Below are 27730 nucleotides of genomic sequence, written 5' to 3' on the forward strand. Positions count from 1 at the left end.
AAACAGGGCTCATGTCCATGTGAGTTTACCTTCTGAACATGGATATTTTAATGAATTGTCAGATATGTCAGAAGTGACATGTATTTGAAAATTTTTCCCAATCAAAAATACTCAAAAGTTAACTATGTTTAACTGTAATAGCAGCCTAATTATTACTAATTTGGCTAAAGTCTTATCTTCAACTTTTCTTTCAGAAAACTTAATTCATTTTTTATCATTTGAAAACAATTTTTTAAGCCATTTAAACATGCAGACCTCATTAGATGCATTAATGGAAAGGTGACGATTATATAAAAATCATTTAAAAATTAAGTGATAAATGCAGTCCCATTTTTTATTGTACATTGTCATACAGTGTCTTCTCTGCATTGCATCTACAGAAACATTTTTTTTTAATTTTATTAATAAACATTGTATCAGAGACAATCGGGCACATCTCTGGGAAAAGCATGCTGTCTTTGCATATCTTTTCCAATGTATTTCACCTAAATGACAAATTCCTTATAAAAGTGTATATGTCTTATATAATAGTAATCTATTAGCATTTTATCATAACAATCCATTTCTTTCAGTTTCATATTTACATTGTTTTTTATTTGTTTTTATTTTAGGCCACTGAACAAAAAATCAAAGGTACGTTTAAAGCTATTTTTATTCTTTTTTATTTTATTTTTATTCACCTCGGGTGGGAGAGAGACACAAATGAAAGAATCAGAAGGGTGGGGGCAAACTTCTTCAGAGGCATCACATTGGAGTTATCCTTTGGGGTTTGTGTTTTATTGTGATGGATATTACACTTTTAGAATAAACTGCCTCAGGACCTATTTTACAGCTGTCTCTGAAGATGAACACCACTTCCTAACAAACTTACTTGGTTTAAGTATGTGAGCACAGGTACCTTTCCTTCTGTCTTCCATCAAAAGTCTTATCTGGGGCTACCTCTAGGACTCACCTCGTCCCTTGCTTTATTTCTTGTTCTCTGTATACATTGTGCCCCACTCCTTCCTGTAGGCAGACCTGACATTCACTCTGTATTATCACTGAAGATAGGAGATTGCTAATCTTATGGTCATTTGTACCAGGTTGAACAGCTCCCAGTATATAGCAGGCAAAATACTTCAGGGAGGTAAGGTAACAGGAACTGACTTCCTCTCAGATCCTAAATCAGGAATTCTTCACCCTCCCAGTTGATTTACTTGCTAATGAAATGTGTAGGGCTCTCAGATGCTGAACTTATTAGGTCTCTCAGATGCTGAACTTATTAGGCCTAAAGATTCTGAATTTTTACTTTGAGCTGTAGCAAAAGTATGATCTGTGCATTTGGTTGGTATACAGTCAGTATTGCCTATTTTAATTTGAGGTCAGTGTTGGTGAAGGTAACATTTATTAGGTACAGTTGTATAAGAGTGAACAAAAAATATTTGTAGCTTATATTTTATTGGAGAAAGTGGCAATAGAAGGGCATACCCAAACATGATATATAATATGATGTGATTTGGTTAAAGTAAAAATGTCTGAGTTGTCCTGGAGTCTAGAAGGGTAATAATTACCTTAGCACAGTGGATTAAGGAAGGCCTCCTTGAGGAAGACCTTGAGATTATGACTTAAAAGATAAAGGAGCCAGTCCAAAAAAAAAAAAAAAAAAAGAAGAAGAATGAAAAGGCAGAGGGATCAGCGTGACGAAGGCAAAAGATAGGCAACAATGTGATATTATGCATAGTGGTGGAATTCTAGAACATTAAATACCCAGTGATAAGTGGACAGGTTGGAAGGGTTTCTCTGAAGAGATAGGTAGGGGTCAGGTAAAAGAGAACTTCATATCCTGTGTGTACCAAGATGGGACTTTTATAGGCAGCTAGGAGCCACTGAAGAGTTTAAGAGGAGTGACATGGTTGCTGTTTTTTGTTCCATCTTTAAAGCTTTCAATCATTGTGAATGGAGAGTGTTGGCTGAAAGATGGAGCTGAGAAAAAGAAAGGCACTTGGAGCAGAGGAGGCAGGTGGACAAGACAAGGGAATATTTAGGGAGTGATTATAGGGGTGCTGGGAAGTGGCAGAATATAGGCCTGGAGGTAGGCAGATGAGTGCTTATGCTGGTTAGAGAGTGGAGAGCCAGCAAAGGTTTCTGCATTTAGAGGTCATGGTTATAAGCTGTGCTTTAGGAACATTTCTTTGTCAGTAGTGTTCAGCGTCACCAATAAAAGCAATACCAGAGGGTAGAGAAGGTGTAGAAAGGGTAACGAAGATCTCAGCTGCGGTCTTGGCAGTAGGGGTAGAGGATGGATCACAGATGTGTGAGGCATAAACAACAACTGGTGAGATCAGAAGAAGGATTGAAGGTAATATATGGCTTTGAACCTGGATGTCTGAGAACGTTGCAGGGATGTAGAATGATGTTGGGAGGAACTGTTGTCACATTACTTTAGTAGGAATGTGAGCAAATTTTCTTAAAACTCCACTCTCCTCACACCACTCTTAAGTTGTCCCTTGCTCTTTGCTTGAAGACCAGACTCCCCTGGTTGGCTCTCAAGGCCCTCTTTAATCTGACTTCCCATGGTCTAACCAACCTGTTTCCATCACTTCCTTACACTTTTCAGAGCAGTCTTCTCAGCCAAGGATGCCGTTTAGCCTTTCTAACCGTCTCAGAGTTTATCTTTCAATCCATCGCCCCAACTGCCATTTGTTCCTCCTTTTCTGATTTCTTAGGATGTGATGATGTGTCTTAACTTTGGGGCACTTGATTATGTTCTCTCTTGGATTTTTGACTGGATATCCCATGGATATTTGTTTCTCCAACATAACCTTTCAGTACCTATTGTTTGTGTCCTTTCCAAATATAAGTCATCCTTTTAGATCCATACATCAAATATGAACAGGTTTGAATCTCCAGAGAATGTTAGGCTCAGAATGCAATGTGTTGTTTTGCCTGCTCTTTTACTCACTCATCTTTACATTGATAGCAGCTACCTTCATAATTGGTCGTGTTTGTTCCAATTCATGCAGGTGTATTGCTGACCTTTGTGTTCTGTGTAATGCCTATGTGGTGCTTATGGTTTGGGAATTAGAGATTACCAGCTGGAAACTCGTGGGACAGGTTTGGCCCATAGCTGTTGGTGGTGTTTACTAAACTCTGTATTTTGGGATAATTTGTGATTTACAGAAAAGTTGAAAAGATACTACAGAGTGTCCCATATACACTTCACCCAATTTTTCAATTATTGACATCTTCCATTTCTGTGGTACATTTGTCAAAACTAAGAAACCAACAGTGGTACTAACTGAACTCCAGACTTGATTTAGATTTCTCCATTTCTTCCATTAATGTCTTTCTTCTTCTGGGATTCATTGCAAGATGCATGATACATTTAGTTGCCGTGTCTTCCCAAACTCCTCTGGTCTCCATAGGGTGTTTGTATTATTATCCTTTAAATTTTTTATTGCCAGCATTAAAAAAACAGGAGACACCCCCCCCAATCCAAAATTGCAGTTTTTATTGCAGTTTGTACTGTCAGCATCATTTTTTGTCTTTCTGTGTTAGAAAGTCTATATAAAGCCCAAGGTTAGTCACATGTGGCTACTGAGTCCTTGAAATGTGGCCGAGGAGCAGAATTTTAATTTTATTGGTCTGCATAGCTCTAGAGCCTTCTTGATTGTTGAGAGTCAAACTGAGCATAACTTAGTTAGCCGAGCACCCCTGTGGGATTCTGCGGTAATGAGCTGGTTCTTCCTAAGGCTGCTGCCATTTTCTGTTAAGTAACATCCACTAATGTTGCTGCCGCTCAGTGGTTCAGCTGTTTATATGAAAGTTGGATTTTTGTCAAGTGTTATAAATTAAATTCTTGACCAGCTTTCTTATGTGTAGATAACTAGATGTTTATTTCTTGGTGCAATGGATACATGGTTCACCTAATAAAAGCATGGACTAGTATAATAAGTGGCAATGAAATTCTTGAACGTTTTATTTTTACCTTGTGGAAAACTGTAAAGAGCATGAATAGTTGAATGTTTGACTATTTGAAATATTTTAAAAAATATATATATTATGGCCCTGGCCGTGTAGCTTAGTTTTTAGAGCGTCATCCCGACATGCCAAGGTTGCTAGGTTCGATCCCCGGTCAGGGCACATACAAGAATCAAATAATGAATTCATAAATAAGTGGAACAACAAATCCATGTTTCTGCCCTTCCCCTCTCTCTCTCTCTCTCTCTCTCTCTCTCTCTCTCAAATCAATAAATAACAATTTTAAAAAATTGTATATTATGATTATTTCCTTGAAACATCAGGGGAGTGAAGTGTTGAAAAATTTACATTGAGGTACAGGAATAGATGGATAAACTTATAACACACCCTGTGGCCTTTATCATGTAGGGCACATGCCTGGGTTGCTGGCTCAATCCCCAGCAGGGGGCGTGCAAGAGACAGCCAGTCAATGATTCTCTCTCATCATGGATGTTTCTATCTCTCTCCCTCCCCCTCTCCTTCTGAAATTAAAAAAGGAGTAATCCTTTTTATTGAATTTTGGGGAATGTTTGGGACCCAGAGGAGGAGCCACGGCAGCAGGCTGGGAATTCAGACTGTCCTTGGAAACTTGGTGAAGAATAAAGATCATTTAAAAACAAACAAACAGGTTTTTAGTTCTTATTTTGGAAGCATGCTGATTGTACATTTCTTACAAAAGAACATACACTGCTGCCTTTGCTGCTGTGGCTCAGTTGGTTATAGCATTGTCCCATGCACCAAAAGGTGGCAGGTTCCATTCCCAGTCATGGCACATGCCCGGGTTGTGGGCTGGATCTCCCAGTCTATTTTTTTCTCTCTCCTGCCCTTCCTTCTTCTCTCTAAACATACATACATACATGCAGATTTATGTAAAAAAAAGTGCACTGGTAATTTTTGATAGCTAATATTTATTTATCTCTCTACCTATGAATCTGTCATTCCAGTGCTTTCTTTAGGTGACTTCATAAGCAAGCTATATTTCAGTGATGAACACACTCAGAGCCCCTAAAGGAGGAGAGGGGAACCTGGGATAGAAGCAGGAATAGAGAAAAACAGATTTGTTTTGTTTTCTGGTGGTCACATGGGGAAGCATAGTTTATTACTGCTGTTCTCATTCTGGATTAAAAACGCATGAAAATTGAATCAATATTTAAAACACATTTTTGTTCCTGCCACAGTTGGAAACCATTATTCTTAATTCCACCCTTACAGTTTTTTAAATCAAACACAATCCTATTGCTTAAATCCGTTGATCTAGGAAGTGATCAAAATACATGTTAAATCGTTTTGGAGACATCCTGACATCTAACTGCGTACTTACTGTGTGCATTTCACTGTGCTTTGTATACTCCATTTAGTTGAGGAAAATATTCTAAACATTTAATTACTAATAACAAGTGGGCCCTGGCCGGTGTAGATCGGTTGGTTGGTTGGTTGGTTGGTTGGTTGGTTGGAGCATCATCCTATGCACAAAAGGAGGTAGCAGGTTTGAATCCCGGTCAGGGCACATTCGGAAGACAACCAATCCATGTTTCTCTTTTGCTTCCCTCCTCTCCTCCCTTCCTTTGCCCTCCCCTCTCTTCCTCCCCTGACCCCCTTCTTCTTTCTAAAATCAATTTTAAAACATTAAAAAAAATAAACAAATGGGGACCAGTGATTCAGAATATGTACTGGAACAGGGTCCTACAGCTTAATGCAGCTGTGGGCAAACTACGGGATCTGGCCCATTCGGCTGTTCTATCTGGCCCGCGGAGCCAAAAGAGCGGAGGGTTCTCTTGCTCTCCCCTCCGCTCCTTTACTTTGAATTTATATTTGTTCACACAAACACTCCATCCATGCTTTTGTTCCGGCCCTCCGGTCCAGTTTAAGAACCCATTGTGGCCCTCGAGTCAAAAAGTTTGCCCACCCCTGGTTTAATGTCTTAAGAGTAATCCTTTTTGCCTTAGCTGGTTTGGCTCAGTGGATAGAGTTTTGACCTGTGGATTGAAGGGTCCTGGGTTTGATTCTGGTCAAGGGCACATGTCCAGGTTGTGGGCTCAATCTCCAGTAGGGGGCGTGCAGGAGGCAGGCAAACAATGATTCTCTCTCATCATTGATGTTTCTATCCCTCTCCCTTCCTCTCTGAAGTAAATAAAAATAAAGGAGTAATCCTTTTTATTGAATTTTGGGAAATATTTGGGAACCAGGGGAGGGGCCACAGCAGCAGGCTGGGAATTCTGAGATTTGTGCATTGGATATTTAAAAACTAAAGTGTGAGTGGGGCTTCATCAATGTGTACTAGAAATGGTATACATCTGCATTTAATCCCTCCAGCAATAATAGTATCACCATTTATAGGTAAAGTCAAGGCCAAGGAAAGTTAAGTAACAAACTCTACTGGGCTTTACTGTTTCTTTTTCTTTGAAAACAATCCTGTAGTTTAATGGAAGGCAAAATAGGAAGGTTACACCATTGCCCATCTTCTATACTAATAAAAGGGTAATATGCTAATTAGACCAGGAGACTGGCCAGGGAGGGCAATTGGGGCCATGAGGGCAGTTGGGGACCATGAGGCCGGCAGGGGAGGGCAGTTGGGGGCCATGAGGCCAGTGGGGGAGGGCAGTTGGAGGTGATCAGGTCAGCGGGGGGTGGGCAGTTGGGGGTGAGAAGGCCAGCGGTGGGGGGCGGCAGGCAGTTGGGGGCGAGAAGGCCGATAGGCAGGGTGGTTAGGGGCAATCAGGCAGACAAGGCAGGCGAGCAGGTGAGGCAGGCAGGTGAGCCAGTGGTCCCTGATTACGAGAGGGCTACCAGATTGGAGAGGGTGCAGGCCAGGCTGAGGGACACCTCTCCCTCCCCTTCCCCCATGCACAAATTTCGTGCACCTGGCCACTAGTCCTATATAATAAAAGCTGAATATGCAAATCAACCAAACAGCAGAACGACTGGTCAGCGGAGGGCAGGGCCAGCGAGCAGGCGGTGCCAGGCCAGCCAAGGCAGGTGCCAGCAGGCAGAGGGAGGGGACGGCCATCGGGGCGGTGGCAGCAACCGGCGGTAAAGGGGCGATCAGGGGGCGGGGCTGGCCACTCGTCAGCCCGTGCTGTTCCCCAATTGACCTGCCGGTCACCTCCCGCAGATGAAGGCCAGACTGCTCCCCGCGGGCCTAAGCCGTCAGTTGGACATCCCCTGAGGGCTCCCGGACTGCGAGGGTACAGGCCAGGCTGAGAGCCCTCCCCCGCCGCCACCCCCCCCCCCCCCAGTGCACGAATTTTCGTGCACTGGGCCTCTAGTGTTTTAATAATATTCAACAAATGAATTAAAACAAGGCATCTTTTAAAAATATTCCAGAAAAATCTTAGGTTTTGTAGTATTTCCCTTCTGATTTAGCACAGATAAATAAAGAATTGTATCACCAGCATAATTTTATGAACCGGGAGGATATGACAACTTTTTCATGTGTGAGATGGTTGGCTTTTCAGGAATCGTTAGAAAAAACTCTTAAATTGTTTCTTGCACCTTTGAGTGTTGATGAAAAAGAATAGGAGTTTTGAGGACCAAGCAAAAAACTGATTCTAACAGCTTTCTCCATGCTTCAGGCCTCTGTAAAAAATGTATACCGTATAGAGCAAAACACCTGACTGCTAGTTAAGTGTGAAATGCCTTGCTCCAATTCTAAGGAAGGTGCAAAGAGACTTTTGACAAAAAAAAAAAAAAAATTCACAGCGCCTCCATTTCATGCATTCTTCAAAAGGATAAGAAAGCAACTTCTGATGGGCTTGGGCAATAGTTCCTTTCTAGATGTTTATTGCTGATAAAGTTATATGATGCAGTATAACTATTGGAATACATACTACTGAGATGACTCAGTTGGAGTCTAAGGAAGAAAAGTTAATCCTTTGTTTAATTTACCCCCCTCTCATTATTAAAAAATGTATTTCTTTACTTTTTCCTTTTTTTAAAAAAAGATTTCTTCAAATTGATTTTAGAGAGAAGGGAGGGGGACGAGAGAGGGAGAGAAACATCAATTCAGAGCAAAGATTGATCAGCTGCCTCGTGCATGCTCCCTACTGGGGTTCAAGCCAAAACCTGGGCATGTGTCCTGGCTGGAAATTGAACCGGCAACCTTTTGGTGCATGGGACAACGCCCAACCAATTGTTACTGCCGGTATCAGCCATGTTTCATAATCTCATGAGGTCTTGGGAAACAAAAATGAAAAATAATTGTGTACTAATTCATTATCCCAAACTTAGGATCCAGAAAGTGCCATTGTTTTCTTCAACATTTATGAAATATTTATTGTGTGCCAACCCTGTTCCATGCACTATTGCACATGAACAACAAACCCAAGTCCTCGTCCCCGCTGCCTTTCTGTTCTCACCTTTGTTTTAGTTTAGTAAAGGTAAATATATGTACCTGAGATCTCAAAGCCTCCTACAATAAGGAAATTTAGGAACTTGGGTGGCTTGACAAAGGATTACTTTACTACATAGATTTTAGGAGATACGAGGCACAGGTAGGTTGTGACTTGGAGCACATTGCCTGACCTTGTTCACATAATGTACATAGAAAATGATATCTGTGGGGCTGTTAGAGTACAAGAAACAGCTTTAAAATTATTGTTTAAAACATGATTCAGGTATTAATGAGCCCATAGTTGGAGGCTTGTGGGAGCATCCTGGAATTGTGTCCTGAGTCCTGAGATTCTACCTTGGCACAATAGGTCTTCAGTTTCAAAGAAAACAAATCAGGAGTCTTCTGGTTTAAATATTGGAGTAGAAATCAGTATGGATTAGCAAGAATAGCTTTATCAGTTATAACCAGGTAAGAGGAAGCACAAGACTAGGAAAAAGACTGTATGTGTCATAATTTGCATAATTCGGTTCTACCGTAGTAAGAGTAGTAGCTGTGCCTCAGGATGCGTCCTGAGTGAGAGCTCTCAGTGTGCCTGATAGCTGAAACCGGTTTGGCTCAGTCGATAGAGCGTCGGCCTGCGAACTGAAAGGTCCCAGGTTCGATTCCGGTCAAGGGCATGTACCTTGGTTGCGGGCACATCCCCAGTAGGGGGTGTGGGCAGGAGGCGGCTGATCGATGTTTCTCTCTCATCGATGTTTCTAACTCTCTATCCCTCTCCCTTCCTCTCTGTAAAAAACCAATAAAATATATATTTATAAATGTGCCTGATAAAGCAGGACAGTCATTCCCCCCTTATTCACAGGGACATGTATCAAGACCCCTAGTGGGTGCCTGAAACCACGGAGAGTACTGAACCCTATATATAGTATGTTTTTCTTATATATATGTACCTGTGGTAAAGTTTAATTTATAAATTAGACACTATATGAGGTTAACAAAAATAATAAAAGAGAACATTTTTAGCACTATACTGTGATAAAAGTTAGGTGAATATGGTTTCTTTTAAAGTGTCTTACTGTACTGCACTCACACTTGTGATACAATACCTTCGTGATGAGATGAAGTGATATCTTCAGAATGACAGGCAATTTTAAACTGATTTATTTTTGGAATTTCCCATTTAATGTTATTAGGACCAGGGTTGACTGAGGTAACTGAAACCGGGGAAAGTGAAAACGGAGATAAGGTAGGGGGTGGGGGCTACTACTGTACTTACAGGCAACATTTGGCCAGAAGTAGAAAGCATTGAATAATCTACTAAAGATAATCCTGGAATTTTAGCACAGACTCAGCATAGTGGTTAAAAGTTCAAACTTCTGAGTCAGATAGACTTGAATTTGAATATTGCCTTTGTAGTTCTTATTTCTATGACTTGGGCAAGTTCCTTAACCTCTAATCCTCAGTTTGACTCTGCTAAAAGGAAATAATCCAGGCAATTTCATATTGTGGGAATGAAATGACATAACATAGATCTCAGGACCCAGAGGGTAGTAGATGCTGAGTATGTAATAGATATCTTATTAAAGATGCTAAGTGACTTTGTACCCAGGTGACTGTGCCACATACTTAGTCATTCCCTTATTCTGGGAGAGTTTAATTTTGCTTTTACAAGTAAGATGAAACTTAATTTATGCTAGAAGGAACGTTGGACTGATGGTCAGATTTGGTGTTGCATTTCAGTTGTAGATGTTTGATCATGGGCAGTCTTTTCTGAGCCTTAGCTGCCTAATCTATAAAATGGAAATAATATTTCAAATTTATAGAATCACGATGAGGGTAAAGAGATACCAGTTATATTGTCTGGCCTCAGATGATACTTGGTACATTTTAATTTCCACCACTATAGTTTGCAGTATCTTAGCAACCTTTCAGCCCCTTAAAACAACATATAAGTAGTTTTCCCCATCATTTCCAAGTTCATCCTCACCCACACTATGACCTGCTTTTTCCTCTCATTAAAGTAGAACCCATTCTAGCATGGGTGAGTCACAGTGCCGTGTCTCTGTCATAGTGCAGGCAATATGTCTTGTAGCACGAGAATAGGACATAATGTCCTTGTGAGCTTGGTAGGCCAAGATTGGTATATTATTGCCTTGATTTATATTTACTTGTGTATTGGTAAAATGGGATATTATATGTTTAATTATGTCTCCTTTTTTTCTTTTTTTAATTACCCATTCTTGTTTTTTACCCATTTGTCTCTTGGGCCTGGAGTTTTTGTTATCAATTTACGTGAACTCATTGTATAAGAAGCTTATTAGCACTCCAGCTGATGTATTTGATGCAAATATATTCAACATTATGGATTATAATATATGTTTGAAGTTGTGAGGTTGGGGTACCAGGTAGAAATATCTAACTTTTGCCCAGTACCAGACACTGTAAGGGATACATACACAGAAGGTGCAAATATAGAAGTAAAGTTCAGAAGAAGTAAAGCAAAATTAATAAGTTATGCAGGGGTTGGGAACCTTTTTTCTGCCAAAGGCCATTTGGGTATTTATATCATTTGTGGGCTATATACAAAATTATCAACATAAAAATTAGGCTGCTATATTAGGTCAAACATTTAATTAACTCACCCCTAATGCCTTGGCAGGGCCAGACCAAATGATATTGTGGACTCTATATAGCCTGCAGGAGTTACAGTCTTAGCTGGAACTCCAGTCCTGAACTCTAGTGACTGTTGAAGGCTTCCCTTTGTCAGGCTTAACAGCCTGAACCAAAATAACCCCTCCTTTCCTTCATTTGGGGAAAACAGGTGGGCAATGGGAGGGAGAGAATGCATCCCTTTAACTTATTTTTCAGTTTGCCTTTTACTTTGGAATAAACACACATACTCCTTGAAAAAATAAAATGTACTCATAATTTTATTTGGTCAAACTTAATTTTTCTTGTTTCTCTTTTTTACTCTTATGCTGAAAAAAAAAAAAAAAAACCAACCCTACCTTTTTTTTTCCATATTCAGTACATTTTTGGCCTATGTTTTCTAAAAGCTTAATTTTTATATATTTAATTTATCTAAACTTTATTTTTAAATATTTGGAACTTTTTCTATTTAAAAAAATCAGTTAACCATCCTATATTTGTTAAATGATTTGTGTCTTCAGTGATTTATGACTAATATTTTACTCTGTAACTTTTGCAACCCTTCTTAAACTTTATTTTATTTTAGTGTGTTTGGAACTTTTTTCTTATTCTTGTTACAAATTTCTAGTTGATTGTTAGGTCTTTTTTTTTTTTTTAGTCACAAATGGAGGTCAGAAGTGCTTGACATGATGCTATGATTCTAGAAGAATTTTTCAAATTTACTTAGACATGAGAAAGAACCACATGGTGCATTAAAAAAACAAACAGATTCTGATTTGATAAATCTGTGAGGCTATAAAATCTATTTTGTTAACAAGTGACCCATAGCAATTCTGAAAAAAGTTTGGGGGATAATTTCTAGAATTGTAAATTATGAAAGAGACTTTCAGAAATGTCTAACTTTTTAAAAATATATATTTTATTGATTTTTACAGAGAGGAAGGGAGAGAGATAGAGAGTTAGAAACATCGATGAGAGAGAAGCATCGATCAGCTGCCTCCTACACAGCCCCCACTGGGGATATGCCCACAACCAAGGTACATGCCCTTGACCGAAATCGAACATGGGACCCTTCAGTCCGCAGGTCAACGCTCTATCCACCAAGCCAAACCGGCTAGGGCTAACTTTTTAATTTTTTTTTAAAAGCATGTTCCTCTATCTGAAAAATTCATTTTTCATTATCCCACTTTTCTGAATCTCATGTTTGGATAAGATTTGATGGACAGGTTAACCAAAGATCTTGGAAATACCATATTCTGAATATTATGCAGTATCCTCCAACTCTTAAAGAAGATATGTGCTTTAGAACCAGGTATTCCTTGCTGATAGTGTAGAAATTTTGCTTTATTTTATTGATTATGCCTAATCTCATTGATTGAGAAGGCAGGAAATTTTTTCTTAAATATAAAAGATGCTTAAGCAAATCTTACATTGTTGCTCTTATGTGAGAATATTTTCTGAGGAGCTTTAATTAGTACATATCATCTTGTCTTCTAAGAGCTTAACTTGATAGTTTTGTTTTTCCTATTTGTAATGATACATAGTGAGATAAAAATAGAAATTCTAGGTGAATATAAAATTTGCCAAAAGAAAATTTAAAAAGCATTCTATCCTACAAATGCTTATTAAATATACTTTTAGCTGGTAACATTTTAACTGTTTCAGCCCTTTTAAGGATTCAGATGCAAATCCATATATTCAAATAATTTTAGAAGATTTACAATATAGCCAGTATGAAAACTTACGCAAAGCTAAATTGTAGACTTTAGAAGGATAAGAATAAAGGAAGAGCTTGAGGTACAAAGGCCTGGTGATTGATGTTTTGGGGACTTCGTGAGTAATCCAAGATGATAGATGGCTGGTTCATATTTAAACTCTTGTTTCTATTAAACTTACAGAGAGCCAAAGAGAGGGTCATTTATTTACTATTTCCTAAAATAAATATACTAAAATGCATTATAAAAAACTTACTCTAATGACTTAGAAAGTATTAATTTAAGATAATTTTAATTATTGAACAGTATGGAGTTTCCTCAAAAAGTTAAAAATGGAACTCTCATTTGACCCAGTAATCCCACTTCTAGGACTGTATCCCAAGAAATCAGAAACACCAATCAGAAAGGACATATGCACGCCTATGTTCATAGCAGCTAATTTACAATAGCTAAGGTTTGGAAATAGCCTAAGTGCCCTTCAGCAGATGAGTGGATTAGAAAACGGTGGTACATCTACACAGTGGAATTCTATGCTGCTGTAAAAAAGGAATTCCTACCATTTGCAACAGCATAGATAGAACTGACGAGCATTATGCTAAGCAAAATAAGCCAGTCAGAGAAAGATAAATATCACATGATCTCACTCATATGTGGGATATAATGATCAACATAAACTGATGAACAAAAATGGATCCAGAGACAAGGTGGCACTGAACAGACTGTCCAACCTCGGGAAGAAGGCGGGGTAGGGGGGGTTAGAGATCAACCAAAGGACTTGTATGCATGCATATTAGCATGACCAATGGTCACAGACACTGGGGCAGTGGGGGCTTGCCCTCGGGGGTGGCAGTGGCGGGGGGGGGGGTTAATCTGGGAAAAAAGGAGACGTGTAATACTTTAACCAATAAAAAAAAAGTTTTTAATTCAATTAATTAGATCACATAATGTATGTGGATTTTCATACCTTAAGAGTATGTAAACATACAAATACATAGTCAATAAAATAAAAGATAAAAAACTTGAATGCCTTAGAAAAGTATTAATTTAAAATAATTTTAATTATTTAATAAGAGTAAATAAAATTTGCTTCTACAAATTCTGGTATATTTAGAACTTTGGATAGTAAACAGTTTATCTTTTACTTGAACATAAGACAGTTGCTATGGTATTTTTTTCAATTAATAAACTTTTTTAGGACTTTTAGATTTACAGAATGATAGGATGTTTTTACATAAGAAATGTCAGAAAATGCATAAATGTAGCAAATATTAACAATCTAATTATAGTATTGGTTCATTTCACTGTTTCACAAAGTGTGAAGTCTTGATTTGGAACACTGTAGGAAAATTTTGGTTTAAATGAACAATACTTTCATTCTTAATTAAAAAATTTTTTTTCTGGGACAGTTCAGTTTGCTCGCCTCCTTTAAATTTTGCAAAAGATAAGTCACAATGTGACAAGAAGAGGTATAATAAAAGTTTTTAGTGGGTCTGTGTATATTTTATACCAGCTGAATGAAATCCCTTCAAAATATTAGTTTGTTGTTACATAGGATATCTCTCCACATTAAGGACCAAGTTGACTGAACTTATTTTCTGCTGACGCTGGCTTAATTTATAGCAGAGATTTGTTATTCAGCAACACACTAACCAGCTACCATCATTGCCTTACTTTTTCTACTACTCCTGATCATTCTTCCTCCCTCTCATTTACTGGTTCGAAATTATTTCGCCTCTTGAATGTCGGTGTTCTACAATGTTTCATCCTCAACACCATTCTTTATTGTTCTTTGGATTCAATCACCTCGTATATGCTGACGGTTCTTACCTTTTTCATTCAACCAGTGGTGCTTTAGCATTTGCTGTGTGTGGAGTCGGAAATGCCTGTGATAAAGGGGAGGAGAAATAAGAAAACGGCACTTAAGAGCACATGCAGTTTAAGGGATACTTAAGAATTTTACGAGAGCCAAGGAGTCATAAAATGCTTCCAAGATTAGCTGAATGTAGGAGCGGGTGATTAGTTGTTTCCTAGGAAAGTAGGATAAGATTTGCAAGAAAGGTACCAAGGCATTTTAGGCAAAAGGAATATTATGAAAAAAGCATGATACCTTTTACAGAATTGCAGATGTTTGGTGTGGAAGAGAAGGAAATGTAGTTTGTGGATGTAGCAGGATATGAAACTGGAAAAGTGGCCATGCTAAGAACTTTAGATTAATTCTGAAAGCACTTTAATTATGTAGGAAACTTGGGGCTGAGAGAAGTGGGAAGAGGTGAAAGTGTGTATGGGTGGGTGGGTTGGGGGGTGTAATCAAGACTTGATCCAGGGCAGTGGTCGGCAAACTCATTAGTCAACAGAGTGGCAAACTGCAGTTTGCCGACCACTGATCCAGGGAGACCAGTTAGGTTTTTGTAAGAGTAAACCGATTTGAGCCTAAATCACAGCAGGGCCATTGGGGACAGAAGCATGCATTTTTTTTAAAAAATATATTTTATTGATTTTTTACAGAGAGGAAGGGAGAGGGACAGAGAGCTAGAAACACCGATGAGAGAGAAACATTGATCAGCTGCCTCCTGCACACCTCCCACTGGGGATGTGCCCGCAACCAAAGTACGTGCCCTTGACCGGAATCGAACCCGGGACCCTTCAGTCCGCAGGCCGACGCTCTATCCACTGAGCCACACCGGTCAGGGCAGAAGCATGCATTTGAATTATCTCAAGGAGGTATCTGCTGGACCTGTTGATGGACTAGATTTAGTGATAGAGAGAACTGGAGGAGGATATCCCTGCTTCAGTAACAATAGATGGTGAGGCTGTTTACTGAAATAAATAACTTCTCTTCCTTCCTTCTGGCACTTAGGACTTATTCTTGCCTTTGCTTCTTTTCTTCTGTTTGCTATGCAAACCTATTTGTTGTTTTTAATCCTCACCTGATGATATTTTTCCCCCATTGATTTTTTAGAGAGTGGAGAGGGTGGGCAGAGACATCTAAGTGAGAGAGACATAGTGATTGGTTGCCTCCCAAATGCACCCCCAACTGGAGCTGAGAATTTTTTTAAAAAACAAATATTTATTGTTGAAAGTATTATATTTGTCCCCTTTTTTCCCATTGACCCCTTCCAGCCCGCTTCTGCCCCCTGCCCCAGGCATTCACCACCCCACTGTCTGTGTCCATGGGTTATGCATATATGCATACAAGATCTTTGGTTGATTACCTCCCACCCACCCTCTCTCCCCCACCTCCCCTCCAAGATTCTGCACTCTGTTCCATGTTTCCATGTCTCCGGATCCACTCCGTTCATCAGTTTATTTTGTTACTTAGATTCCACATATGAGTGAGATCATGTGATACTTGTCTTTCTCTGACTGACTTATTTCACTTAGCATGATATGGAGCTGAGGATTGAACCTGAGACTCTTTGGTGCATGGGCCAATGCTCTAACCACTTAGACACACTGGCCAGGGCCAAACCTATTCTTTTTTTCTCTTTATTATTTTTTTTAAATAAATCTTTATTGCTCAGATTATTACTGTTGTTGCTCTTTTTCCCCCCATAGCTCCCCTCCACCCGGTTCCCACCCCACCCTCTGCCCTTACCCCTCCCCCCCAAAACCTATTCTTTAGGTCTTGCCATTTCTTCTCATTCTGCAATGCTTGTGACTAGGTCTTTTCCACCTGTATGCTGAATCCTAAACTTGTACTTTCAGTTCAGATTTTCACTGAACTCTAGAACTGTCTATTCAATTGCATTCTACACATGATTATCCTATAGCATGGTTTTCTGAGTTTGAGACCTCTTGAGAGGCTGCTTGAAACTTTCATGAGATCCACAATGTCAAAATTATTTTCATAATAGGAAGACTGTCTGTTCACTCTTACTCCCTCATTAGTATGTAGTAGAGTTTTCTAGAGACTACCTAATATGGATATCACAATAAATTGGAAAGAAATGTGGGAATCCACCTGGCTTCAGTTAAGCCAGGTATTAAAAAAATGTAAAACAATGCAAGTTTCTCACTAACTTTTTGTTTTGGAAAATAGCTACTTAAAAAATGTATTTATTTTAATATGTAAAGAGTTTGTTTTTAAATGCATTTTTAAATATTTTTAAATTTCTGGTATGGTAAATATCTATAGATGCAACCCACATAAAAGATCTTTTAAAAGTGGAAAGGGCTCTTGAGACCAAAAAGTTTGAGAATTGCTATCCCACAGTATCAGCAAACCTAACGTTTAAAAACTGAACTCATTCTCTTTCACATACTTCCCAAACTTAATTTTTTAATTTATTATTGATTTCAGAGAGGAAGGGAGAGGAAGGAGAGAGAGAGAGAGAGAGGAGAGAGAGAGAAAGAGAGAGAAACATCAGTGATGAGAGAGAATCACCAACCAGCTGCCTCCTGCACGCCCCCCACCGGGAACTGAGCCCTCAACCCAGGCATGTGCCCTTGACCTAAATCGAACCTCGGACCCCCAGTCCATAGGGTGATGCTCTATCCACTGAGTCAAACCAGCCAGGGCCCAAACTTAATTTTTGTGTTCTATTTCATATCTTGGTAATGGTACCACTGTTTGCCCAGATTCCAGACCAGCAACTTGGGGGATCATCCTTATTCCTCCTCCTTTTCTTAACCTAGATGGTAATAGTAATCACTAACTTTTAGTGAGTTCTAACCATGTGCTAGTGCATTCTTAGTGGTTTATACTTATTATCTTTTCAAAGCCTCACAACAACCCTACCTTTTGTAGGTATTAATACTTACTCCCATTTTTACAGATTGAGGAAGCAGAGATACAGAGTGGTTTAAGTACCTTGCCCATATAAATAGCTAAGTACTTTTATATATCAAACCTTAGACTCAAAATAAGTGGTTTAGTCATATCATGGTCATGCAGCCAGTAAGTTGCAGAGCCAAAATTTGAATCCAGCCAGTCTTTTGAACCAGTACTTTCTGTTTTAATTGGCATAGATTCAATAAATTCAGAAATATCTGTCTTCTACTTTTTGCAATTTGTTGATGTTTTCTTTAGAGAGAGAGGGGGTGTGTGTGTGTGTGTGTGTGACAGAGAGAGAGAGAGAGAGCTTTTTATGACTGTTTCTTGGGTACTTGTACATAGTACTTCCTTGTCTTTCTAGAATCTCTAAATTTGAAATTGTCTTTTTTTTTTTTATATATTCCAAGTACTGTTTCTATCTGTGTCGTCCCCCTTCACCCCCCCCCCATTGTTTGGGAGTACTACAATTTTGTCTGACTTATGGTAAAGTTCCATCTTATGCTGTTTCTTTAAAAGTATGTTATGTTTATGTTCCATCTTATGCTGTTTCTTTAAAGTATGCTAGTAAGAAAAAGGAATGCATGGTTATATTGATCATTGAAACCATCTGAGACTGATTGGTGATTTTATAAATTTCTTCTATGCTTACTAATCTGTGTATTTTTCCTCCCTCTTCTGAGATCAGTATTAAATGCTTCCCTCCTCCAGCTTTTCAAATTATTTATAGAGTTGAGCTTAAAGAAATACCTTAATTTTAGAAAATCTTTTCTTTTTTTCTATTTTAAATTTTAAAAAATCAGATTAATTAGTAGTTTATTCTTCCATAGAACCATGCCTTGGATTTATTGATTCACTTTTAAAGTCATTGATTTCTATTTTATCTTTACTAATTCCTTCTTTCTGCTTCCTTTGATTTGTTTTTGAGTTGGATGCATTATATTCTTTCTTGTTTGCTGAAAATAATTAAGGCTATGAATTTTTCTTTGAGCACTGGTTTAGTCGTATCTTAAAATTTATTATGTATGTTGTTTTTGCTGTTATTTTCTTGATAACCCTGCAGTTTTGGTACTTATTACTTAACTCAAAATTTATTTAAGGCAATTTTATTTGCTAGTTTTATTGTTTCTACTGTGATTGCATTGTAATTCAGAAATATCTGTCTTCTACTTTTTGCAGTTTGTTGATGTTTTCTTTAGAGAGTGTGTGTGTGTACTTTTTATTACTGTTTCTTGGGTACTTGTCAAAAAGGTGTTATATTATCTGTTTTCAGAGTATATTGTTTTGCTTTTATTCAGTTTTTCTCAGTCTGTCTCCATTTGGTTTTACATATTTTGAGACTAAGGTTTGATATATAAAAGTACTTAGCTATTTATATCTTTTTAATTTATTTTTTAATAAACACAGAATATCTCTTAGCCTTTATAATGCTTTTCTCCTTGAATTTAAAAAATCTGATATTACTGCTGCTTTCTTTAAATTTTGTTAGCATTTCTTGGTAGTATCTGTTTCTACATCCCCATCCCCCAACCCCCAATTTCCCTGCATTGTTTTGTTTCAGGAGCAATTTTTTTTAAAACATATTTGTATTGATTTCAGAGAGGAAAGAAGAGGGAGAGAGATAGAAACATAAATGATGCCGAAGCCGGTTTGGCTCAGTGGATAGAGCGTCGGCTTGTGGACTGAAGGGTCCCGGGTTCGATTCCGGTCAAGGGCATGTACCTTGGTTGCGGGCACATCCCCAGTGGGAGGTGTGCAGGAGGCAGCTGATCGATGTTTCTAGCTCTCTATCCCTCTCCCTTCCTCTCTGTAAAATATCAATAAAATATATTAAAAAAAAAAAAAGAAACATAAATGATAAGAGAGAATCATTGATTGGCTGCCTTCTGCACACCCCTATTGGGGATCAAGCCTGCAACCCAGGCATGTGCCCTTGACTTGAATCGAACCTGGGAACCTTCAGTCCACAGGCTGACGCTCTATCCCACTGAGCGAAACTGGTTAGGGCTCAGGAGCAATTTTTACAAAGTATATTCCTTAAGTTTGATTTTTATTTTCTTAACTCCGTTTAAGAGCTTTAATTAACAAGTGAATTTAACACATGCACATTTATTAACGACAATATTGGGATAGTTCTTTTTATTGCATTTTCTGTATCTGTTGAATGGATCAAGTTTTCTTTTTTCATTTTTTTCTTCTTCCAATGGTTTGGATATTTACTGATATGGTTATCCTAAGTTTTAACTACACATGCAAAATAGCCAATATTTTAAATAAATTTTATAGTATTTATTTATAGTTATTACCCAGCAACTTTGCCCTCCATTCCACCTACATACACTGTTAGTTTCTCCTTTGCTCTTTACTACTGCATCTCATGTTTACGCTTGAGATTTAACTTCAGGTTATTTAGTTTCATTTTGTAATTAATAATTACATTGTCTTAGATGTTTTTGGGTTTTTTTTCCTGCGTTATTTTTTTGTCTTAATGTTTTTACTTCTAGCCCCAGAACTGAATACCTATCTTAGCCTTAGTTTCCTTGACTGATAAGAACAGCAATTTTTTGAAATAGGAGTGGAATTGCTGGGTGGCATGTAAATCCTGCTTTCGAATTCCCAGTCACTTTTGAGGTAGTGTTAGGGTTCTCGTACATGTCTTCATGAGGGTCATTCAAGTGTTTTATATAGGTTATATTCTGATTCCTTGACTGCATTAAAGAACATTTTCCTGTTCCTCTCATACAAATATCATCTTGTTTGGGTATTAAATTGCTGTCACCATCATTTCCTCTTAATAAAGTAGCAGGAAAGCCTGTTTTTTTAGCAGAGTGTAGCTCTACCACTTACAGGTATATTCAAGGCCAAATACCACTCTGAGTCCCAGGACTAAGTGTGTAAAAGCTGAGTTAAAGTTTTTTTTTTTTTCCTTATAATTTTATAATTACATACACTTTTTTGTTGTTTCAGAGGTACTTTAGAATATCCAATGCGCTATATTTTTCATGACAAAGGAATATACATTATTGCTACATTCTGGGAGCATTAAATTTTCTGGGAGACAAAGATTTCATACATAAAGAAATTAGACCTAGAATGTACTTGGCCCAAATGATAATTAATAAGAGGCTTTTCAGTTGCCCTGAAAAAAAAAAAAAATGGAAAGGAGCCTGGCTGTTGTGGCTCAGTGGTTGAGCGTTAACCTATGAACCAGGAGGTCATGGTTCGATTCCCTATTGGGGCACATGTCATGGTTGCAGGCTCAATCCCCAGTGTGGGGCATGCAGGAAACAGCTGATCAATGATTCTCTCTTATCATTGATGCTTCTATCTCTATCTCCCTCTTCCTTCCTCTCTGAAGTCAATAAATATATTTTTAAATAAGAGGCCAAAATCATATGTTAAAAAATGTTAGTATTGCCTTGGCTGGTTTGGCTCAGTGATTAGAGTGTCAGCCCACAGACCAAAGTGTTGTGTGTTCGATTCCCAGTCAAGGGCACGTACCTCACTTATGGTTTTGATACCCAACCCCAGTTGGGCACATGTGGGAGGCAACCAATTGATATGTCTCTCTCACATTGATGTTTCTCACTCTCTCTTTCTCCCCCAATCCTCCTTCCACCCTTCCACTCTGTTTGAAAATCAGTGGAAAAAATATCCTCAGGTGAGGAATTAAAAAAAATAAGTATTGCCCAGCCAGTGTTGCTCAGTGGCTGAGCATCTACCCAGGAACCAAGAGATCGTCTGTTTAATTCCCAGACAGGGTAACTGCCCAGCTTGTGGGCTTGATCCCCGGTAGGGGATGTGCAGGAGGCAGCCAATCAGTGAGGTTCCTCTCTCATTGATGTTTCTATCTTGCTATCCCTCTCCCTTCCTCTCTAAAAATCAATAAAAACATTTTTAAAAAATTGTTAGTGATATAATCTAAAGCCATCAGTTTCTTCAGAGAAGGGAAACACTAGTGGGGCTAGATTGTTAAATGAGAGGAGGCTGTAGAACTGAGGGTGTGTAAGTGGAAATTTGGTGACTATTGGAAACAACACAGGTGACCAACAATTTATCACAGCATCATACGCACTGTAGGCATTTGAATAAACACTTGTTTTATTTGGGCCACAGTAATAGCTTCTGTTTACTGAGTGTTTACATTATGCTGGATACTAGAACAAGACTGTACTGTATACACAAGGAGAAAGACAGGGATAACCCAGCTAGGGAGTCGTGGCTGTTTTAATTTCAGGCCTGGAGGTTTTAACCCTTGAACAGTCTTCACAACTCATGTGGAGACATTTCACTTTATTTATGTGACAGTGGCATTTGTAAAGATGCATCAGAATCTCACAGAAACATTAAGCTGCTACAGAAGTTGAAGGTGGTATTGTGCCACTTTATATAGCCTTGTGTTTGGTGCCCTGTGAACAATCCACATATGTAACCTAAGGACAGCCCTGCACAGTTTTATCCCTGAGCCATGGGCTCAATTAGCTTCCTGCACCTTGCCCAAAGGCACAGAGTTTAGGGAAGGCAACCTGGGCTGGAAACCAGGTCAGTCTCGTATCAGAAGTTCGTGTACCGTACTGTCTCTCTGTAGAGATTGGGCATACCTTAACTGGCTTAAGGCATGTCTGTCCATTTGTTTATTTAATCTCTTCTAGGAGTTCAAAAATTCACTATTTGTAGTTTCTGGTTGTTCATATCGTAGACAAATAGCTATTTCTGAGATTCATTTCTCCAATTTTGATTAGTCTCATAGATTTCAACCTGTTATCTTTGTATTTTCTTCCCTGTTCTCAGTTTGATTCAGACTTTACATTTTAACACAAAAACATTAACTTTGCCTTTTTGTAAGGAAACAGATTATTTTTTTCCTTTCTTCTATTTTCAAGCCTCATCTGAGGATATTTTTCCCCATTGATTTTTTTTTTTAAGAGATAGAGTGGAGGGGAGGGAAGGGGAGAGAAAGAGGAACATCTATGTGAGAACAACACATCGATTGGTTGCCTCCTGCACGTGTCCTAGCCAGGGAACCAAACCTGCAACTCAGTTGTATGCCCTTGACTGGGGATTGAACCCACAACCCTTCAGTGATCAGGCTGATGTTCTAACCACCTAGCCACACCGGCCAGGGTGACATTGTTTTCTACTCTTGTTTTTGTGTTGTGTTGTCTTTCAAAGATGAAAAATAGAGGCCAAATACATTAAACATGAAGCAGATTAAGAACAGTTACCAGGGAATTGAGGATTCTTTTAGGGTTACCAAAACTTTATTGTGAGTTCCATAGTTGTATAATCAGTGCTTGTTCTCCAATCAGAGAATGGACTAGGGATGGTAAGCACAAGCTGTCATGGACCCAGGAATGGCGGTGGTCTCCATGACCTCGCTGGATAGGGAGTTAGCAGAAGGCAACATGACTGCTGGTAGTGATCTCTCCTAGGAAAACGAGCCCGTGAATGAGGATATCCCCACACATTTAAAGTTTTATTCCTTTAGGATTGTTTTTCTTAGTGCCTTTTTACTTAGATGGCTAACTATGGAGGTACACTTTACTGGCTAATCTTTTCCACCCCTTTTCTTTTGTCGGGATCAGTGCCAGAACAGATAAAGCCCAGTGTAAGCCAGCCTCAGCCTGCCAACTCTAATAACGGCACTTCCACAGCAACCAGCACTAATAATAATGCCAAACGAGCCACAGCCAACAGTCAGCAGCAGCCGCAGCCGCCACAGCAGCAGCCACAGCAGCCACAGCCACAGCAGCCGCAGCCACCACAGGCCTTGCCTCGGTATCCTCGTGAAGTACCACCACGATTCCGCCACCAGGAACATAAGCAGCTTCTAAAGAGGGGTCAGCATTTTCCTGTCATAGCAGCAAACCTGGGATCTGCTGTTAAAGTGTTAAGCAGCCAGTCAGAAAGCAGTGCTTTAACAAACCAACAGCCACAAAATAACGGAGAGGTGCAGAACAGCAAAAACCAGTCAGGTGAGAGAAGGTGTTTCTTACGAGACTTCAGCTGTCATCACTAGCGGTGTAGCAGGTTTATGAATTCATGGCTTTGGGGTAATGTATTTGTATTCATTAGTATCTGGGTAGCAAAATAACTATCTGTACAGGGTGTTATGAATAGGGAGTCTTGAAATGTTGCCTGTAAGGTCACTGTCCATCCTACTTTAAAAATCTTCTTAATCATTCTCCCTCCAGGTTCTACCTATTTTAATAAGCAGCTTAGAGTTAAAATTGATCATGCGACTATAACTAAAATTGAACACTTCCCTCAAGTTATATTCTAAGCAGTTAGACATATTATTGCATTTAATCCTCAGCAACCCTGTAAGGTATAAGTTGTTCTTCTCTCCACTTTTCATTGGAGGAAACTGAGGCACCAAGCCATGAAATAACTTGCCTAGATCACTCAGTTACCATGTGCCATTGAAAGGCTACCACTCATGAAAATCATATTCACACAGCACATGCCTTCAGTTATTGCCTCAGAGTGGCTTTTCTCAGCTCACTAATGATTGTGAGGCAGAAAGTACATCTCGTGTGTGGTTACAATTTTCTCAAAGCCCAATGTATTACGACATGTTGTTCTGATAGGTTCTGAGGGTTGGTTGCTTTGTCCATTCTCTTTTCAAAATATTTTGAAGCTTTTATCACAGGCCAGATAGAGAATTGAGAATCAAGGTTCCCACACATGGCAACACTAGGATACTGGCAATGAATCAAGTCTCTGGAGCCAAATGGATCTGGTTTTCGTATCGTGGCTCCACCTACATGCTCCATGTGTGTGAATCTCACCCAAGCAGCTCTCTCTACTGTCCCAGGCAGATGTCACTGTCTCTTTCTACGCTCTGCCTATGGAGCAGGAGCTGCTCTACGTATTATGGTATTTCACAGCTAATAAGTAGCAGAGTCTGGACTCGGCAGTGTCTGTCTGACTCCATAGCTATGCTCATAACAACCATGCTGTGCTTTGGCAACATACTGGCTGTGATGGGTAAGAAGGAAGAGGACAGAAATGCAATTTTTCTAGCGTAGGTAATTAGAACAGCATATTGTTATTGGAAAGGATAAAAACTTGAATTATCATCCTGAGTTAATACTCCCTCCCCTCCAGACAGTTATTACCATGTGAGCTTGGCTAGATCACTCAGCTCACCTGAGCCCCTTTCCTACTCTGTCAGTGTAAGCAGTAATATCCAACCTGTGAGATTGCTCTGAGGATTGAATTATGTGACATGCCTAAAGCAAATAGCTTTGGCACTGGATGAATTCTCTCCCCCAGAAGTTGAACAGAGGACCTCCACTTTCAGAAGAAGAGTCTGCTTTAGACACAGTCCTGATGCTAAACAATTGATAAGTTGGTTTCAAGTTCATCTGGGAAGTCAGATTGGAAGCAGATGTATTGAGTCATCAGCATAATAAGAAATGCAGTTAAAACCTTAGGAGAGGTTATTATACAATACTTGAGTACCTACTGCAAGCTAAGCAATAGTGGTATGGTAATTAAACAGGGAAGTGGGTGGTAAATTGAGAAAATGATATATGTTGAATATGCTTTTTCAGTTTGGGAAATGAAAGAACAAAGCTGTTTTTGAAATGTAAACAACTAGAGTGTAAGAGTCTTGCTTCTCAAAAAGGGATATGGTTCAAAAAATCCAAAAGTGTTACAGATGTATGTTCAGATGACAAGAAGGCCTAAGATGTGGGCATAGGAAGATGTCTTCACAAGAGTCTGAGAAGGAAAAGTATCCCACCGGTTCCAAAAGGACTTGACAAGCGCAAACAGCGTTCATACAGAGGGTGGGTGGAAGTGAGGAGAGTGCAGCTGCCTGACTGCAGTCTGAATTAGTCCTGGCAGCTAGAGTGCAGATGTTGAGGAAAAGCATTCTGCAGGAGAACCAGATTTGTGCTTTTGTCTCTGTAAACATTTGCGAATTCCCACCTACCAGCAGATGTCACACATTTACTTTAAAATTTCTTTGTGGTGCTGCTAGGAATCGTTGTAGAAACTTTAGCCACAGAATAGACCCCTAGGTATCTGTCAATCAGGGAAGACTTCTTAGACAGTTAACTTTGTCCCAGCTTCTGAAAGGTTAATATAACAATATAGTGACCAACCCTTAATTTAGCCTGGTGGTTGTGAGGAGCAGTGTTGTGGACAGCATCACAGCACAAGCAGTGGCCCAGAGACAGGCTTTCTGTGTTGTGAACTATATGCAGTTCAGAATTGTGGGGGCCGATCTGTTTTCATTTTTGTCTATTTGTATTTACATTTGGCTTTTTGTTTCCTGAATAGAGATAGTTAATGGAGTAGAGTTGACATTTAAATAACTACATTCAGTACATACATAGAAATGTATTTACAGTCTTTGTGCAATGCTGGATGTGTCTCCCTTTTTCTCATATAATGCATTTCTCATTTATTCAGTGCAGTCTGGGAGTAGGGATAGTACCTACATGAGATTGGGTACTTTATAAATCAGAGGTCGCAAACTAAAATGCCTTCACGAGCTGTCAGGTAAGTGATTTTAGAGGTGAAAGGGAGTGATGGGAGCAGGGGTAAATGTACTGATTTTTGTACCCTGCCTGAAATATCTTTACATTCTCATGTCACATTTTTTAGAATCCTGTGCTGGTCAAACCAAACAACTCTGCAAGCTGAGCTTAAACACTTAGTGACGGTTTCCATTGGTGCTCTGAGACCTTTTGCAGTTGATTCCTTAGAGCCGTGAAGCATCAGGCCCTGCTACTGCCCAAATGACACTGGAATTTGCAGAGGACCAATGCTTAACAGGGCTGGCTGCAGTATTGTTCTTGTGGGCCAAAGGGTTCCCAACCCACATTTTATTGTCCAGCTTACATGATAAATACAGAGACATTGAACAAATAGGACAGTGAACCCCTATATGCTGTCCACCCAAATCTATTGGTTGTTACTAGTTACCTATGCACACCCTCCCCCATCATATAGACATACATGTGCACATGTGTGCTCAAACATTCATTTCTCTTCATCTTAAGTACTTCCACAGGTAATTTCCTAAGAATAAGGACAGCCATAGTATTATGATCACCCCTAAGCAAAAGGGGGACACACATTTCTACTGGTTGTCCCAAGAATGTCTTTCTGTTTCTTCACAGTATGGTATCACTTACCCTATATAATAAAGAGGTAATATGCAAATTAACCCTCACTTCCTCACAAGATGGCTGCCTACGACCAGGCCAGCAGGGGGGTTAGTGAGGGACGACCAAACAACTGAACAAGCAGGCTGCGTGGGGCAACCAGGCTGGCAGGGGAGTTAGTGAGGGACAACCAAATGACTGAACAAGCAGGCTGCATGGGGTGATCAGGCCAGCAGGGGGGTTAGTGAGGGATGACCAAACAACTGAACAAGCAGGCTGTGTGGGGCGACCAGGCCGGCAGGGGGGTTAGTGAGGGACGACCAAATGACTGAACAGCAGGCTGCATGGGGCAACCAGGCTGGCAGGGGTGAGCAGTTGGGGGTGACCAGGCCAGCAGGGGAGGCAGTTGGGGGTGACCAGGCTGGCGGGGGGGGAGGGTAGGGGCAGTTCTGGATGACCAGGCAGGTGAGCGATTAGGAGCCAGTGGTCCAGGATTGTGAGAGGGATGTCCGACTACTGGTTTACGCCCAGTCCCTGAGATCGGGCGTAAACTGGCAGTCGGACATCCCCCAAGGTGTCCCTGATTGGAGATGGTGCAGGCTGGGCTGAGGGGACCCCCCTCCCCCCCCCCCCCGCCCCACCTGTGCACAAATTTCGTGCACCGGGCCTCTAGTATAAAATATAAAGCATACAAAACAACTTAATGTATTGCTTAAGTGATGAATTAAAATACAGCATTTTGAGAAGTTACTACTTGGTTATGCAATAGGAAAGGAAGGAGATATACTAGTAAATAGAAGGGTTACACAGGGGTTTCATACTAAAGTGAGTAGTATATTTCTTAAGGTGAGCAGCATGCAGGTGTTTTTATATTATTCTTTGTACCCTTTCTTGCTTTAGAACTTTTTTTTAAAGGAGCTCAGGGACATTGACCTATAATGGTGAAACACCAAGACTTGGGGGAAATACTAATGAAAAAATGTTAACTTTAAAATTTCCAGTGATGTTTAAAGATTAAAATACTGTCCATCCACCTGTGCTCTTCACTGTCTTTTCTTTTTGTTTTATGTTTTTATTGACTTCAGAGGAAGGAAGGGAGAGGGAGTTAGAAACATCAATGATGAGAGCGAATCATCAATTGGCT

The 27730-nt window shown here is 39.5% G+C and overlaps 1 protein-coding gene across 10 annotated transcripts in view; it reads left to right on the top strand.

Annotated features, from left to right (window-relative positions):
- Window positions 1-27730, top strand: part of TNRC6A (trinucleotide repeat containing adaptor 6A) — a 195118-nt gene that overhangs the window by 130609 nt on the left and 36779 nt on the right. For 5 of the 10 annotated variants that reach the window (XM_080681714.1, XM_080681710.1, XM_080681716.1 and 2 more), the window contains 2 exons: window positions 612-633; window positions 23050-23439. The exons of 1 other annotated variant lie outside the window; for it this stretch is intronic. In XM_080681714.1, coding sequence (XP_080537840.1) covers window positions 612-633; window positions 23050-23439 — 412 coding nt within the window. Of the gene's footprint in view, window positions 1-611; window positions 634-23049; window positions 23440-25888; window positions 25979-27730 lie in introns of those variants that run through there. 4 more of the 10 variants (XM_080681715.1, XM_080681717.1, XM_080681712.1 and 1 more) reach the window with 4 other exon arrangements.

The sequence above is a fragment of the Plecotus auritus genome, assembly GCF_963455305.1.
Source record: "Plecotus auritus genome assembly, chromosome: 7".
Lineage (NCBI taxonomy): Eukaryota > Metazoa > Chordata > Mammalia > Chiroptera > Vespertilionidae > Plecotus > Plecotus auritus.